Here is a 14,631-nt window from a genome sequence, read left to right as displayed (position 1 = left end):
TTTGAAGTAAAGCTAGGTATGGCGGCACGAGGCTACAGTCCCAACTACGTAGCAGGATTGCTTGAGCCCAGGACGTCAAGGCTAGCCCAGGAAACATAGTAAGAAGAAAAAGAAAATGGAACTAAATTAACTTAGGCTATGAAAGTGTAGAGAACAAAAAGAGTTGACATGGAAAATAAAAGATAATGAAGTGCCATGATTTTTCTTAAGAAGGCAGAAGCTCCCAGAAGCTAAACTAAAGTTACTCAAGAGCGCCTAGGGCATAGCCCGTAGCAGAGCATAGAGCCCGCCTGGCATCTGTGGCTTCACCCAAAGGAGGCACAGTTGTCATCATGAGACCACTGGGAAGTCCTTGGCCAAGGAAGGGAAACACTCAGTGGGTTAGCACAATCCTGACAAGAGCTGGCTCTGAACCCCCCAGACCCCAGAGCCTAAGGGGATTCGATCCTGTGACAGGTACCTGGAGGTACACTCTTCACAGAAAGATCTGGTACGGTCGGCCAGCCAACAGCATGAGAGCTTCTTTTAGACCCACATGATCATCGGGAGGACTCCAAGCTGTCCGTGAATGCCTGCAGCAGGCATGCCTGTACCTCTCCATAGCGCACACAGCCTACGAGGCATGGCCGACGCCTCTCCAGCAGGACAGTCTAACAGAATGTACTAGCTCGGCGGCTTACAATCAATGCTGGTAATAAACAAGTTTCACAGAAGTACATGTCAGGGTTTCCCCATTCCCTGGTCACCTTCACAGAGTCATCTAAAAATGAGAGCCCCACTCCCCAGGGGGCAGGACCTAGTCATCATAGCGGATCTCAGCCTGCAGCTCCTTGGTGACATAGGTCGTTAGCATGGCCAAGAGCTTCTGCTGCATGGCCTGGTTGCTCATGACCAGAGCAGTCAGCTGCACCGCATCTGTCCAGTCCAAGTTCCTGATGATGGCCGTGGCTTCGTTAACAAGTTTCTGCTGTTCAGCGGGGGGCAGTTCCATTAGGATCTGAGGAACAGGCTTGAACTGTCCACTCGTCATCCAGGCACCTAACAGGCTCCCAACGGTGCCCCCTGGAAAACAAGGAAGGGCTCAATTAGTCAGCCTCATTCCCCCAACAATGGCCTTTGTTTCTTTCTTTCTTTTTTTTTTTTTTTTTTTTTTGGCCTTGGCCTTTGTTTCTTGCTGAGAGTCATGACAAGTGGGGACATTCACCAGCAGGTCACAGCACGACCAGCTTCTGCCAGACACTCAGCAGGGCAAAGGTTGATGTGGTCTCTAGTCCATTTGGTCCAGATAATTGATACTTAAATTGGTTTCTTCCAATGCCCCTCACTTACACCCTCCCTACCTCAGAACTGTGCCAACTAAGATCTCCTTCATGGCCGAGGAACACCTCCCCTGCTGTGACTCCCAGAACAATCTGTCTCCACAAAGGAGAAACCGAGAGGGACATGCATCTTCTGGGGAAACGCATTTGCCTGGAAAGACTGTGAACCTGAACTGTTTCCACAGTGTGATGGTCTTAGGGGTTTCTATTGCTGTGCTAAAACACCATGACAATAAACAGCTTGGGGAGGAATGGGTTAATTTCATCTTACACCTCAGATCACACTCCATAACTGAGAGCAGTCTTCCAGGTAGGAACCTGGAGGCCGGAGCTGATGCATGGAGGAGCACTTGCTCAGCCTGCTTTCTTATAGCACCCAGAATCGCCAGCGTAGGAATGGCACCACCCATGATGAGCCAAGCTCTTCCACGTCAATCATCAATCAAGAAAATGTACTACAGGCTGGCTCACAGGCCAGTCTAGTGGGAGGCATTTTCTCAGTTGCTATTCCCCCTTCCAAAATAACTCAAGCTTGTGTCAAGTCGAACAGTTCAGTGGGTGATAGGAGCCATGCCCTTGAGCTTAGGGAATTCCTAGAGAACTCACATGGGAAATGACCCTGGCGGCAAGTCAAGTTTTTCTCTTGGAGATCCTGTCATTCCATTCCTCCAAGCAAACCTAACATTATCTACTAGTTCTCTTTCCAGAGGGGCTTTGTTTTGCTTTCTCTTACTTTTTTATTATTATGGAGCCAGGGGCAGTCCAGAACTCTTGATCCCCCTGCTGCAGCATCTCAGCTGAGTATCATAAGTGTGTGCCAGCCACCTCACTCAGTCAGAAAACATTATTTTTAGATTCCTGCTTTCACTGTTTTTTTTTCCCAGGTGCTTGGTATTGTGGGGGAAGCGTGGGAGAGCGGCTCAGGTGCCAGCCAAGCTCTCTTAACAGACATGCATTCTGTCTGTCTGTCAGTCAGTCTGTCTGTCTGTCTGCCTTTCCTTATTTACATCCCAAACCCCCTCCTGGTTCCCCTCACAGAGTCCCTCCCTCCTAGAAACATTGTTTTTAATTTTTAATTTTTAATTTTTTGGTTTTTTTTGTTGTTTGTTTTTCAAGACAGGGTTTCTCTGTGTGCCAGATAACCGCTGTCACTGGCCACATTAGATCTGTATCTCCAATGTCTCCCACGTGCATATCAGCAATCCGACAGTCACAGATGCAGCCTGGAGAGACGCAGTCATTCTCAAGGGACAGAATATGGGGTGAGAAACCAAAATCGTAAGAGTGGAAAAACCCATCACACATGACCCTGACCAAGTTACCAGGGCCAGCCTCACTGGAGATGCCGCAGGATGCCATGTATCCCTGGACTGATGCAGAAGATACTTCACCTCAGGGACGTTCGCTCCCAAGGCTCAGGAAAAGCTCCTCAGACAGCTGAGAATTCTAAAAAACGCCTGCCAGCACCCCCTCTCCCCCATTACCAAGGTCAGGGAAACAAGGAAAGGCTAAGAAACTGTCGCGGGCCAGAAGAGACTACGGAAAACGAGGTTATAAAAGCAAAGTGTGGGGCTGGAGAGATGGCTCAGTGGTTAAGAGCACCGACTGCTCTTCAGGAGGTCCTGAGTTCAAATCCCAGCAACCACAGGGTGGCTCACAACCAACCACCTGTAATGATGTAATGATGCCCTCTTCTGGTGTGTCTGAAGACAGGGACAGTGTACTCATGTGGCTGCCCACACCTTTAATCCCAGCATTTGGAGGCAGAGACAGGCAGATCTCTGAGTTCCAGGACAGCCAGTGCTACACAGAGAAACCCTGTCTCAAACAAACAAAACTAAACAAACAAACAAACAAAAAGGTGTCAGCTGAGCATAGGGGCCCACACCTTTAAGCCCAGTACGTGGGAGGCAGGTGCAAGGGGATCTCTGTGAGTTCAAAGCCAGCCTAGTCTACATAGTAAATTCTAGGACAGCCAGAGCTACATAGTGAGATCTTGTCTCAAAATTAAAAAAAAAAAAAAAAGTGGCAACTGGAAGAAAAAGAAGGCCACTGTGCACTGGTCAGTCACAGGGATCTCACAGGATTGCATGAGTGCTGGTGGCTTGGTTCCCCACCGGGAAACACATTCCCACTAAAACTAAACCTGGGTGAGGGACACACAGGGATTTTTCTGTACAATCTTTGCAACTTCTACATATAGCTATTTCAAAGTGAAAAAAATTTTTTTCTTCCAGAAAAGGCCTCTCAAAAATAAAATTCAAGTAACTGCAAACAGAAATGCAGATGAGGAGTCCTAGGCTGGAAGCAATACCGGCTACCCCTGCCCTACAGAACAAGGGGGAAAGGTGTTCCTACATCAAAGTGAGCACCCCTCCTCACTCTGCTCCAGCATCCAAGGGGCAGGGCCCCATCCTCCCTGGTGTGAGGTAGTCTGCTAACCAGCTTGCTGCGCCCCAGCCCCCCTTCCCCTAAAGTGTTGTTGGGGAGGAGAGTGCAGGCAATACGGGGGGTGGGGGGTGAGCGTTTGGTGCTGGTAGCAGCAGCAATAGTGGTGTCTAAGAATGAACACTAATCAAAAATCAACACGATTGTCCGGTGGTTCTTTGTTAACAGAGGAAAAGTTGGAACCAGAACCTTGAGGGAGTGCGGCAGGGAGGGGAGCAAGGCTTAGCTCACTCAGGAGAAAGGTGACTCCCATGTCACAGCATCAGGCCCCAGGTGACAAAAAGGTGGCTTACTCCAAGAGGCTTAGCCAGTCTAGTGCAGGATCTGGGTAAAGTGGGGCGGAATAACTGAGAAGCCCATCTGACAGTTTGGGNGGGGGGGGGGGGGGGGNGAAGGACAAGCTGGGATCTAAGCAACCACTGCTTTGACCACACCTTCTGCTGCCAGATCAGCCAATGGGAGTTGTCAGAATGAGACAGGGCTGGGGCCCCTTAGGACTAAAGAATGCTCCCAGGACCCTCTATGGGGAAGCCAGGAACAGCAGAGCAGAAGGGACCACCAAAACAAAGCACGCAGAGAGCAGTGTGTCTAAGGGAGGTGCGCAGCAGGACAGGCTGTGGCTAAATGGGAAGTTAGCCTTGGCGGGAGGGGGCAGGTGTGTGTTGGAGTGGAGGATGCAGGGGGCGACTGAGCCGAATCCTGCTCCCCTCGTGTTTCAGAGCCAGCAGCTGTGATGGCAGTGTGCTGTGGGGGGCCGGGAGAGGCCTGGGAGGACAGCTTCCGGTCCCAAGGGAAAGCGGCTCGGTGATGGTCCAGGAAGAGACAGCACTGCGCTTGATCACTGCTTCTTTGCGGACTCCCCGGAAATGCCCTCCTCTTCGCTTCTTTTAATACCTGGACATCATGATTGTAATTCCAGCACTCTGGAGGCTGAGGCACGAGGAACTCAGATTTGTCTTCCTAACACCAGTGAACCTCTTGATCTGACCATACTGCAAGCAACTGTACTACTACCTCGTTAAGGAACCTCAATCTGGGATACATAGTTTCAGACCAGTCTGACATGCATAGAGATCATAGCTCAAAAAATGAAGGTGGGACTGGAGAGTTGGCTCAGTGGTTAAGAGCAGGGCACTGGCTGCTCTTGCGGAGGGCTAATGTTTGATTCCTATCACTCACAGGGTGACTCACAACCATCCTTAACTCCACTTCCAAACAACCTGACGCCCTCTGCTGGCCTCTGTGAGTATTGCATGCATATAGTTCATGGACACGCAGGTAAAACACCCATGCATATAAAATAAAAATACTCACTTTATAAATGTTTAATTAAGTAAACAGACCACCGAGCTTATGTCAGGGAGAGCCCACTTGTAGTCCAGACTCAGAAGCCAGAGACTGATACCCAAGCAGTGTGGCTCTGGAAACAGCAGTACAAATGGGCAGCCAGATTTAGTTTCTCAGGGAAAGAGGCACCCCAGGAAGGGAAAACCAGTTCATACACAAGTCTGACTGCACTTTTTCTCCTGGCTCCAGTGAGCCTCTTGGCCTCACTCTCCTGCAAGCATCCGCACTACCTTCGTACGGAACATCAATATTTGATTTACAAGAGCACTTAATGCAGTGGGGATATCAGGACATCAATGCACAAGTTGCTACTAGACCTTTGGAGAAAGGAGAAGCCATGTGTTTTTTTTCAAAGAAAATGAAGCACCTACCGTGACCAGTGGCCAGAAGCAGCAAGTCCAGAGAGACTCTGTTTTTGGCCAGCTTTGCTCAATCTGAATAAAATATGGGCTGCCACAACAGAGACAGGACAGAACATAGCCATATGATACAACAGCCCCAGCCAAGCGTCCCCAGGACACTTAGATAGGAGTGGAAGGTGAGGGCAACTCTAAGGAAACAAGATGGGGGCTCTCTTCTGTCGTGGGAAGAAGTTGATGTCTGAGTTCCTGAATTCACAGAATTTTGAAAACACAGGTCTGGGCCACCTGTGTGTGTTCTTCTGTTTCTATGAAATGTAGCTTTCTTTTAATACAATGTTCCCAGATGTCAACACTGCCACTGATGGGAAGAACAGGGTAAGTGGGAAGGGGTGTGGGCAACCTGGGAAACGGAAACCAGCCTCAGCACAAAAGAGCCCCCCTCCCCCCTCCCCGCCCAGCCTGCTAGGATGTGGGGACTGGAACCCACAGTAGTCAATGAAGAACTACCCAGTTGCACGTGGCAGGTGCCCAGCCTGTGTGGGGAGGATAGCCACACTTCGCTGAACGGCCAGAGGAGAAAGCAAGCAGACTGAGGCAAGAGAAGCGGGAAGCAGCAGCCCATGGCCGGCCTCTGCTTCAGCCTCTGCCTCCAGGCTCCTGCCCGGAGTTCCTGCCCTGGCTCTCCTTCATGCTGAAATAAACCCTTCTGACCCCAAGCTGCTTTTGGTCATAGTGTTCTCTCACAGCGGGAGAAAGCACACAAAGACACAGCCACGCTCAAGGTAGGAAGTTGGTGAGCTTAGCTTCTTCTCTGGCTCCCTTCTTGGGTCCCAGACACCCAGTACTTTTAGACTCGAGGATAGATATATCTCTAGAGAAAGGGCAGAGGAATTCCAAGAAAGGGTTGCTGGCACTGGAGGAAAGGTGCCTGCAGGCTCTCAGAGATACAAACACCAAGGCCAAGAGAATTCTGCATGACACAGACGCTCAGAAGCTGTGGTTCTGATGGGGCATACCACTCAGACAGGCCTGGGCAGGCCATGTGACAGGCACCATTCGTACTTACCAGGTCATTCTTCCATGTGTTTCCAAAACCCCCAACCATGCTGGAGTCCTGAAACACACTTTGTAGCCCAGGCTATCCTTGAACTTCCCATGTTCCTGTATCCCAAGTGCAGGGATGGCAAGCCTGACCCTTGAGCTTTTATGACAGCCCCAAGGCTGGCTTTACCTGTAAAATCACTCTCACTCACCAACGGCTAATCCTGGTGGGCCACCAACCAAGCCACCGACGAAGGCCATTGTCCCCGCAACCATGGCACCCCTTCCAGAGTGCTTGACGGCCGCTTTCATCTTCCTATCCTGGCAGATGGAGCACAGAAGCTTCATGACGTCATCTACCATGATGGGCATCTCAGCAGACCCTAGGAGGTGAATCAGAGAGATAGGTGGGCGGGCTTTGGTGTTTGCTCATTTTGTGTACTTAAAAAAAAATGTATACGTGTTCTCCCGCATATGTGTCTGTGCCCTCAGAAGGCAGAGACCCCCCTGGACTAGAGTTACAGACCATTGTGAGATACCATGTGGGTGCTGGGAATTGAACCTAGGTCCTCTGGAAGGATAGCCAGTTTTCTTAACCTCAGGGTCATCTCTTCAGTGCATGTTTGAGTTTGTTTGTTTGTTTGTTTGTTTGTTGAGATAAAGTCTTGCTACATATTCCAGACCAGTCTGAACTCATAATCGTTTTCTCTCGGGTTTTTGAGTGCTGGGATAAGAGGAGAGATAATACCTTACTGCTGAAAGGAAGATTTTTTTTTTAAAAATACACATAAGTATTTTAACCCAATGTAACACTTTATAGCATTTTAGAAGGCGCCCCCCCCCCCATCTTCTGGGAAGAATTGCTTGGCTATGTGCGGCGTGCCAGAGGGCACACAGCCCTCTCTGCTTCTCTGAAGCCAAGAGCCTGGGCATGAGCTAACAAGCTACAGAAGGAAGCAGCCGAGTGGCTGAAAGGTCTTTTCTACCCTCCGATTAACTTCAGACTTCTGACCTACGAGGAAGCAGCCTCAGCCACAGCTCCTACCAAGCTAACCTGACCTCTCACACAAACACACTCCCAAAGTGGCTCACGAAGCCTTCAGTGTATAAAGGCTGCCGGGAACAGGAAAAGCCAAATCCAGATGGCCTCTTGATGTGAGCCAAGCCAGAAAGTGGGGAAAGGACAAGACTCTGGGGCCACACTGGCACTTGCCTGCTGGGTAACCAACCAGAAGCCAATAGTCAGATACTTAGCTTTAAGATGGAGTGAAAAACAGGGCTGAAAGTACAATTCTATTTGGGAGACCATATGTCTGGCATGAACAATACTTTAAAAAGAAAAGAAAAGAAAAAAAAAAGATGAAGAGAGACCATTTATAGGCTGGGCCCTTGTAAAGGATGAGCAAGAGGGATGACAAGTGATCGACTGATGAGACAGAGCCGGTGACACATTACAGGCAGAGACGAGAGCTAGGTATGATACCACAAGGCAATACTCAGTACTTGGGAAGCTAAAGCAGGAGGATTATGAGCCCGTGGAGAGCCTGGATTAGATAGCTAGACTCTCTACCAAGATAAAAAGAATAATGATTACTTAATTAATTTATAATAAAGAAAACCAGGAACAGTATGAACTACCAAGATGAAACAATCACAGAACAAAATAAGTGAAAGATCTCCCAGAGGCTGGCTGCTTGGCATGGTGGCTCATAGGCCCAGTTTTGGTACTTGGGAAGTAGAAGAAAGGTCAGATGAGTCTGAGGCCAGCCTGGGCTACACAGTGAGATCCGGCTTGCCTGCGCTACAGAGCAAGAGACCCTGTCTCAAAACAAGAGCCTGCCAGGGGCTTGCACGATACAGGAAACCACAGGCAGCCCTGAAGAACAACGAGCCTACAAGCAGTTTGCTAGGATCAGAACGCATTGCCTTGCTGGCTGGGAAGTGAGGGACAGAGGCATAGCCATAGGTAAGGTGGACTGTGCCCCACAGAGGGAGTGGTAGGTAAGGAAAGACCACAGCTGGGAGGCCACCTCATGAGGCTGGTGAGAAAAAGCAGCTCAGGTGATACTTCGAAGAGTCATTTCCCGCTCCCAGGAGGCTGAGGCTTTAGTTAGCTAAGGGAACTTCCTGAGGTTACCATCAACAGGCTAACATTCTCCTGGGCTTTGCCTGGTTTCTCTTGATACCCAAGAACTCTGCAGAATCCGAAACTCTTGATGTAAAATTGTCCCTGAGACTCAGTTCTGGGCCCTTATAAGGAAGGAACCCACGGGGCCACCATACTGTCACAAGGGCTGTTTTTAAGAACTTCTGGGGGGACTGGAGAGATGGCTCAGTGGTTAAGAGCATTGACTGCTCTTCCAGAGGTCCTGAGTTCAATTCCCAGAAACTACATGGTGGCTCACAACCATCTATAATGGGATTTGATGCCCTCTTCTGGTGTGTCTGAAGCCAGCTACAATGTCATATAAATAAATTAAAAAAAAAAAAAAACTTGGACATTGTATGTTGTGCTCTAGTCCTGGAAATGTCCAATTTTCTCACCCCCACCCCCTTTTGAGACTTCTTTACTTACTATGTAACCCAGGCTAACCTGGAACTCATGGTCCTTTTGCATGGGGTTCCTAACTCCCAGTACTGTAGGTTTTCACCATCATCTCTGACTTCCTTGTCCACATTGATAAACTTTAGATGAATACTTTCCTTTCAAAAGACTAATACCCCATCCCCAATCTGTAAAGTAGCTAGTTTAGCTTGGTGCACAGCCAGCTTTTTGGGTTTGTTTGTTTGTTTCTTTGTTTTGTTTTGGATCTGGTGCAACCCAGGTCTCAGAGGACTCCAGGACACCACCCATACTCAGAAGCACAAGGCCCGTGCCATTCTGGTTCTGAGGACCAGCTTCAGCACCAGCACACAGGGACCACTCCACATCACAGAATAAGGATCTGCACTCTCAAGAAGGTGGTTTCCTAACAACAAGGCATGCGAAGGAGTTAGGGCAGAGATGCACACAGCAGCCCCCTCATCCACAAGGAATCCACAGGGAGACTCCAGCAGATGTCTGAAAGCACGATCAATCAGTCCTTCCAGCCTTTTTGCTCTGGTTTCTTGGCATTGTAACTCCTAAGCTTTGGGGCCATTATTAAATAAAATGAGGTTACTTGAGGTCATCATGCTACTCAGAATGAAATTTCTAACCATATAGAACAGTCCAGGACTTAAAACTCGCATAGTATTTCAAACTCATAAATTGTTCATTTCTGAAAAATTTTTTCACTTACTATTTGGCTGTCAGTAGCCAAAACTACAGAATGTAAAACTGTGGACAGGGTGGGGGGTGGGGGGGGTCCTGGACTCACCCATTTTACCCCTGATTACCTACTCAGAGGGTTATCTACCTCCAGACTTGCTCTGAATAACATTAAGTCAAAACCCACGGAACAGAAAAGGTACCAACGTGCACATGCCATTCTCAATCTCTCCCAAGCCCAGACAAGCCTTTGCCAGAAGACCAGCCAGGCTCCTTAAAAGGGGCGGGGGCGGGCGGGGGCAGGAGAGCTGGGCAAGAAAGGTTCCCCCCCACACACACACGCACAACTGGGCTTCTGCAGTCTCCGACTGCAAGGCAAGGCTGGCTTAGGTTTCCTGAAGAATAATACCAGAAGTTATGGCAGCACCAGGCTTTTGTTGTGAAAGAAAGGTTTGGGACCCGGAGTCTGTGTAAAAGCACTTCACTTCCTGAATTCTCCAGGCTCAAGAGATTGAAAGGTAACACATCCCATTCTCCTCTTCCCAGAGCCACCTCTGTATATCTGAGAGGAAGAGATGGGGGCGCAGAAGACAGGCCCTTCCCACGGGAGCAGAACGATTTCAATAATGCTGTCCTCAAACCAGGTCCTGGTCACCGGAAGTCCATCTGCCAGCCATAGGGAAGACAAAAGCTAACCGGGAGCCCTGATGTCCTACAGTCACCCAGACTGGGGAAAAGATGACAGCAGGGCTCCTATACACAGAGGAGGTGAAAACTCAAACCTTTGGATAGCAGCCTGACCTGAGTTCAATCAAGTTGTGAGGGACAGAGGAGGGGGCCTCAGAGTAACAGGGAGCTCCATGTTCTTTATATCAATCTTAGACGAAGCTGGGATTCAAATCCCCAGTATAGAAGGAGGAAATGTGTCGGGAGCAGGGAAGTGGGTGGGGGGAGGCCGCAGGGAGACACAAACAGAAACTGAATGGAAAGCAGGTCTTTGGCCAAAAATCAATATCCTGCTCCCCTGACTGGAATTCCCCAGCTGCGCTCTGCCCTCTGTGAAGTTCTCACCCTGTTCTTCCAGCCTACAAAGTTGTTTACTTACTTGATTGTTGGTATTTAAAAATAAGAAGATATTGAGGGTGTGCTGGTTCCCCCCCCCCCTAACCCCAGCATGGGGGAGGCTACGGTAGGACTCCCAGATCAAGACCAGTGACGGTTACATAGTGAGATCCTGTCTCAAAATAATAGCAATAATAAAAACCTTACATATATCTTAGATCTTCCTGATTTCTCTGGAAAGATCAGAAGTGGTCAGAGGTAGGTTCACTACATAGCTCGCAGGCTTAACTGACACCCATCACTTAGCAGCGCGGTGCCCTCTGCACCGGGCCACGCTTGCACCTTATCTACTTAGTCATAGAATAATGTTTCTCCACAACAGCTCCAATTAATCTGGCCCTTTGATCCCCTGACATCCATTCCTGGCCATCCCTAAACTGGAGCCCAGATTCCCTCCCTCTCTGGGCCAAGCACAGCCATCCGCTAGGCAGAAGGCATCAACTGTGGGCGCCACCGCACCGCGCACGCGCACTCCCAAGCATCCAGGCTGCGGCTAGAAGCGCACGGAGCTGCTGACTACTCCAACCTCGGCGCTGCAGCTTAGGCCTTCAGTGTCTCGGGCCCTTTGCGTTGAGAGGAACAGCTCCAGCACTGGGCCTGACACCGTAGGGTCCCCGACCGGCTCCGCAGACCCCGGCTTCCCCGCGCGCACCTTTACTGAGCTGGAGTCTGGGACCGTCCGGGCACTGAGGCTGGCTCCGCTCTGCCAGCTCCAGAGAGGCGTTCACAGGCCACCGCCACCCTGGCTCCGCCCTCCCACCTTCCGGCTCCGCCGGCCTTCCGGGTCGCCGAGTTCTGGGTCCCCACGGGTCCGGGTCCTCAAGTTGGGCTAGGCCTGGGGAAAGATCTTGATGGCGGGCGAGGCGTCCCTTCCGCGCCCCAGCATCTGATTGACTGACACCAAGACCCAGGCTAGGAAGCTTTGTGCCTGCGGGAATGGGGAGTATCTGGGAGAGGACTCTGTGTCGCGAGGACCCGCTGCCCCCACCTCGCCTCGCCTGGCCACCCCCATTCAATGCCCAACCTCACGTTTAGGATCTGGAACGGTTCCTGGAAGGTTCTCCTCGATCACCCTTTGCGCTGGGTCTGTGACTTGACGGGCCCTTTCCCCCACAGGGTCCTGGACCTGGGAGATGATACGGGGGCTGGGCTGTCAGGAGAGACCCGCTGGTTAATTAACGCTGGGGCCTGCGTGGGGCGCGCAGGGGCTGGTATAGCTTTCAGACCTCCTAGGGCCAAAACAGAGCCCCACTCCACTTGCAGGGCAAAGGAAGCCACTCGGAAAGAGAGCAAAGAGTAGCAGAAAAATCCAGAGAGGCCCAGGGAGCAGTCCCCGACCCCTGACCCCAAGGACTCGAGGGCTGGCCAGAAAATATGCCAAATCTGGTATCTCTCCCAATGCTGTGACCTTTAACCCTGAGCAAAGTCTTGCTGAGTAGGCACGGTTGTCAGTGACAAACTAGATTCAGAGGGACTGGGCTAGCCAATGCCACCCAAATAGAGAGTGTGGCCAGCGAACTCCAGTCTAGGTCCAAGTGGCCCCCTAGCACGATCTGCCAGTTCGGGGTGGAGAGCTGCTATGGGTGTACCGATGATCTCCTATGCAGAGCCATATTATTTCTTCTTTTCTGTCTTCTTAGAAGGCCTCGAAACCCTTTTAACATCAAGATTCTCCTGGCTGGAGTGGAAAAGTCTGTGCGCTTTCCAGTTTTCAGGCGCTTTTGCCTGAGTTTGGGTGACTTTCAAGAGCCAAAGTTAACTAAGGCTAAGAATAGATAACTCCTTGCTCTGACAGGCTATGATGTGAGGCGCTTCAATGTCCCCCGCGGGCAGCGCCCTCTGGTGGCATGGTCGAGAACCGGACTCTCCTGTTGTCTCCTTTGCCTAAGTAGCAGAAGAAGCATGTAGAGGTGACAGGAACAAGAACGTTCAGTGGAGAATAGAGGCTAGGCTATAAGATATCCACACCGACGATGAATGAAGTCATAAAGTGATCACCCTGACACCTAGAAGTGTCCTAGTCAGCCACTAGCGGCTGAGGCCGTCTGTGAAAGAGGTGCACGGCGGCAGGTGTGTGTACATCCACAATCCTGGTACTCAGAAGGATATCCTTCTAAGGCAGAAAGCTCAACAATTTGAGGCTAGCTACCAGGTGTGGTGGTGTACACCTTTAATCGAAGCACTTGGGAGACAGAAACAAACAGATCTCATGCAGTTTGGGGCCAGCCTGGTTACAAAGAGAATTCTAGCTGGCCCAGGCTTCATACTGAAACCCTGTCTCAAACAAGCAAATCCATAAGCGTTTGAGAGCCCCCTAGGCTGCAGATGGAGACCCTCCCTCAACTTTCTCCCTTCTTAACCCCCAGGTTCACACATTGAAAGCCTTTAGTAGTGGGCCTTTGGGAGGTGACAAGTGGCCTCATATAAGAAGCCTAAGGGAGCTTGTCCCCTTCCCACATCTATGAGGTGCTTGGCTGCACTACACCGGAAACCTGCTGGTATCTTAATCTTGGACATCCTGGTCTCCTAAGAAACCAGTTCAGTTGCTCAAATTCCCTATCCTTGCTACATTGTTACAGCAGCTTGAAGGGATTAAGACACTCCCCTGAGCCTGTAGGAAAAATTCCTTTCTGTCTCTCTTAGCTTCTGGTGAAGTTACCAGCCTTCGATGACCCTTGGCTTACAGTGTTAATATTCCCTCTTGCTGCATGGCTGTGGGGTGGGGGCGGAGGAGGGGAGGACAGTCTTCTAGCTGCAAGGAAACCCTAACTAAGACAGTTAGATACACAGTGACAGAGTTGGGACTCCATGTCTTTTCAGGACAATAACAATTCAACCTGGCGGTCAAATGAGATTAGCCCACATAGGCTTATATGTTTGACTACCTGGTCTCCAGTTGGTAGAACTGTTTTGAGAAGTGACCTTGTGGATGGAGGTGTGTCACTAGGGGGTGGACTTTGAAGTTTCAAAAGACTGATGACATACCCAGTGTGCTCTCTGCTTCCTGTTTGTGAACCAAAATATAAGCTCTCTGAGGCTGGAGAAAGGGCTCAGTGGTTAGGACGACTTCCTCCTTTTCCAGAGGACCTGAGTTCAGTTCCAGCATCCACGTTCAGTTCACTACCACCTTTACCTCCAGCTTCAAGGGGCTCTGATGTCTCTGGCCTCCACTGACAACTGCACCTGTGTGCACAAACACACTTAAAAATTAATAAAAATAAGTGTTTCTTAGGGTTTCACTGCTGTGAGCAGACACCATAACCAAGGCAAGTCTTATAAAGGATATTTAATTGGGGCTGGCTTACAGGTCCAGAAGTTCAGTCCATTATCATCAAGGCAGGAACATGGCAGAATCCAGGCAGGCATGGTGCAGGAGCTGAGAGTTCTACATCTTCATTTGAAGGCTGCTAGCAGAATACTGACTTCCAGGTAGCTAGGGTGTAAAAGCCTGTGCCCACAGTGACACACCTACTCTGACAAGGCCACACCTCCAAATAGTGCCACTCCCTAAGCCAAGCATATTCAAACCATGGCAATAACTAACTTTTATGCAAATCAAAACAACCTTGAGATTCCATCTCACACCAGTCAGAATGGCTAAGATCAAAAATTCAGGTGACAGCGCATGCTGGCGAGGATGTGGAGAAAGAGGAACACTCCTCCATTGCTGGTGGGATTGCAAGCTTGTACAACCACTTTGGAAATCAGTCTGGCAGTTCCTCAGAAAATTGGACATAGTGCT

General features: G+C 50.0%; 1 protein-coding gene across 2 annotated transcripts; it reads right to left on the bottom strand.

Moving 5' to 3' along the window:
* Positions 1 to 676: 676 nt before the first annotated feature.
* Positions 677 to 12,196, bottom strand: C1H19orf12 (chromosome 1 C19orf12 homolog). 2 transcript variants are annotated; one of them, XM_029540922.1, is made up of 3 exons: positions 11,919 to 12,196; positions 6,730 to 6,900; positions 677 to 1,062 (listed from the first exon to the last, which is right to left on the bottom strand). In XM_029540922.1, the coding sequence occupies exons 2-3, from the start codon at positions 6,887 to 6,889 to the stop codon at positions 797 to 799; spliced, it is 426 nt and encodes a 141-aa protein (XP_029396782.1). In that variant the 5' UTR covers positions 6,890 to 6,900; positions 11,919 to 12,196; the 3' UTR covers positions 677 to 796. The 2 variants fall into 2 exon arrangements, with proteins under 2 accessions (XP_029396782.1, XP_021071827.1); XM_021216168.2 differs by lacking the exon at positions 11,919 to 12,196 and adding an exon at positions 11,542 to 11,630.
* Between the last annotated feature and the right edge of the window lie 2,435 nt (positions 12,197 to 14,631).

The sequence above is a fragment of the Mus pahari genome, chromosome 1 (assembly GCF_900095145.1).
Source record: "Mus pahari chromosome 1, PAHARI_EIJ_v1.1, whole genome shotgun sequence".
NCBI lineage: Eukaryota > Metazoa > Chordata > Mammalia > Rodentia > Muridae > Mus > Mus pahari.
The sequence above is the reverse complement of the archived record's forward strand: the minus strand, read 5'-3'. Positions and strand labels throughout refer to the sequence as shown.

Bases quoted from the DNA above. Each gene is read 5' to 3' on its own strand.
- C1H19orf12 (XM_029540922.1), bottom strand. From the start codon at position 6,889: ATGCCCATCATGGTAGATGACGTCATGAAGCTTCTGTGCTCCATCTGC. The intron at 1,063-6,729 runs GTGAGTGAGAGT...CTTGTTTTCCAG, and splicing joins CCCACCAGGATTAGCCGTTG to GGGGCACCGTTGGGAGCCTG.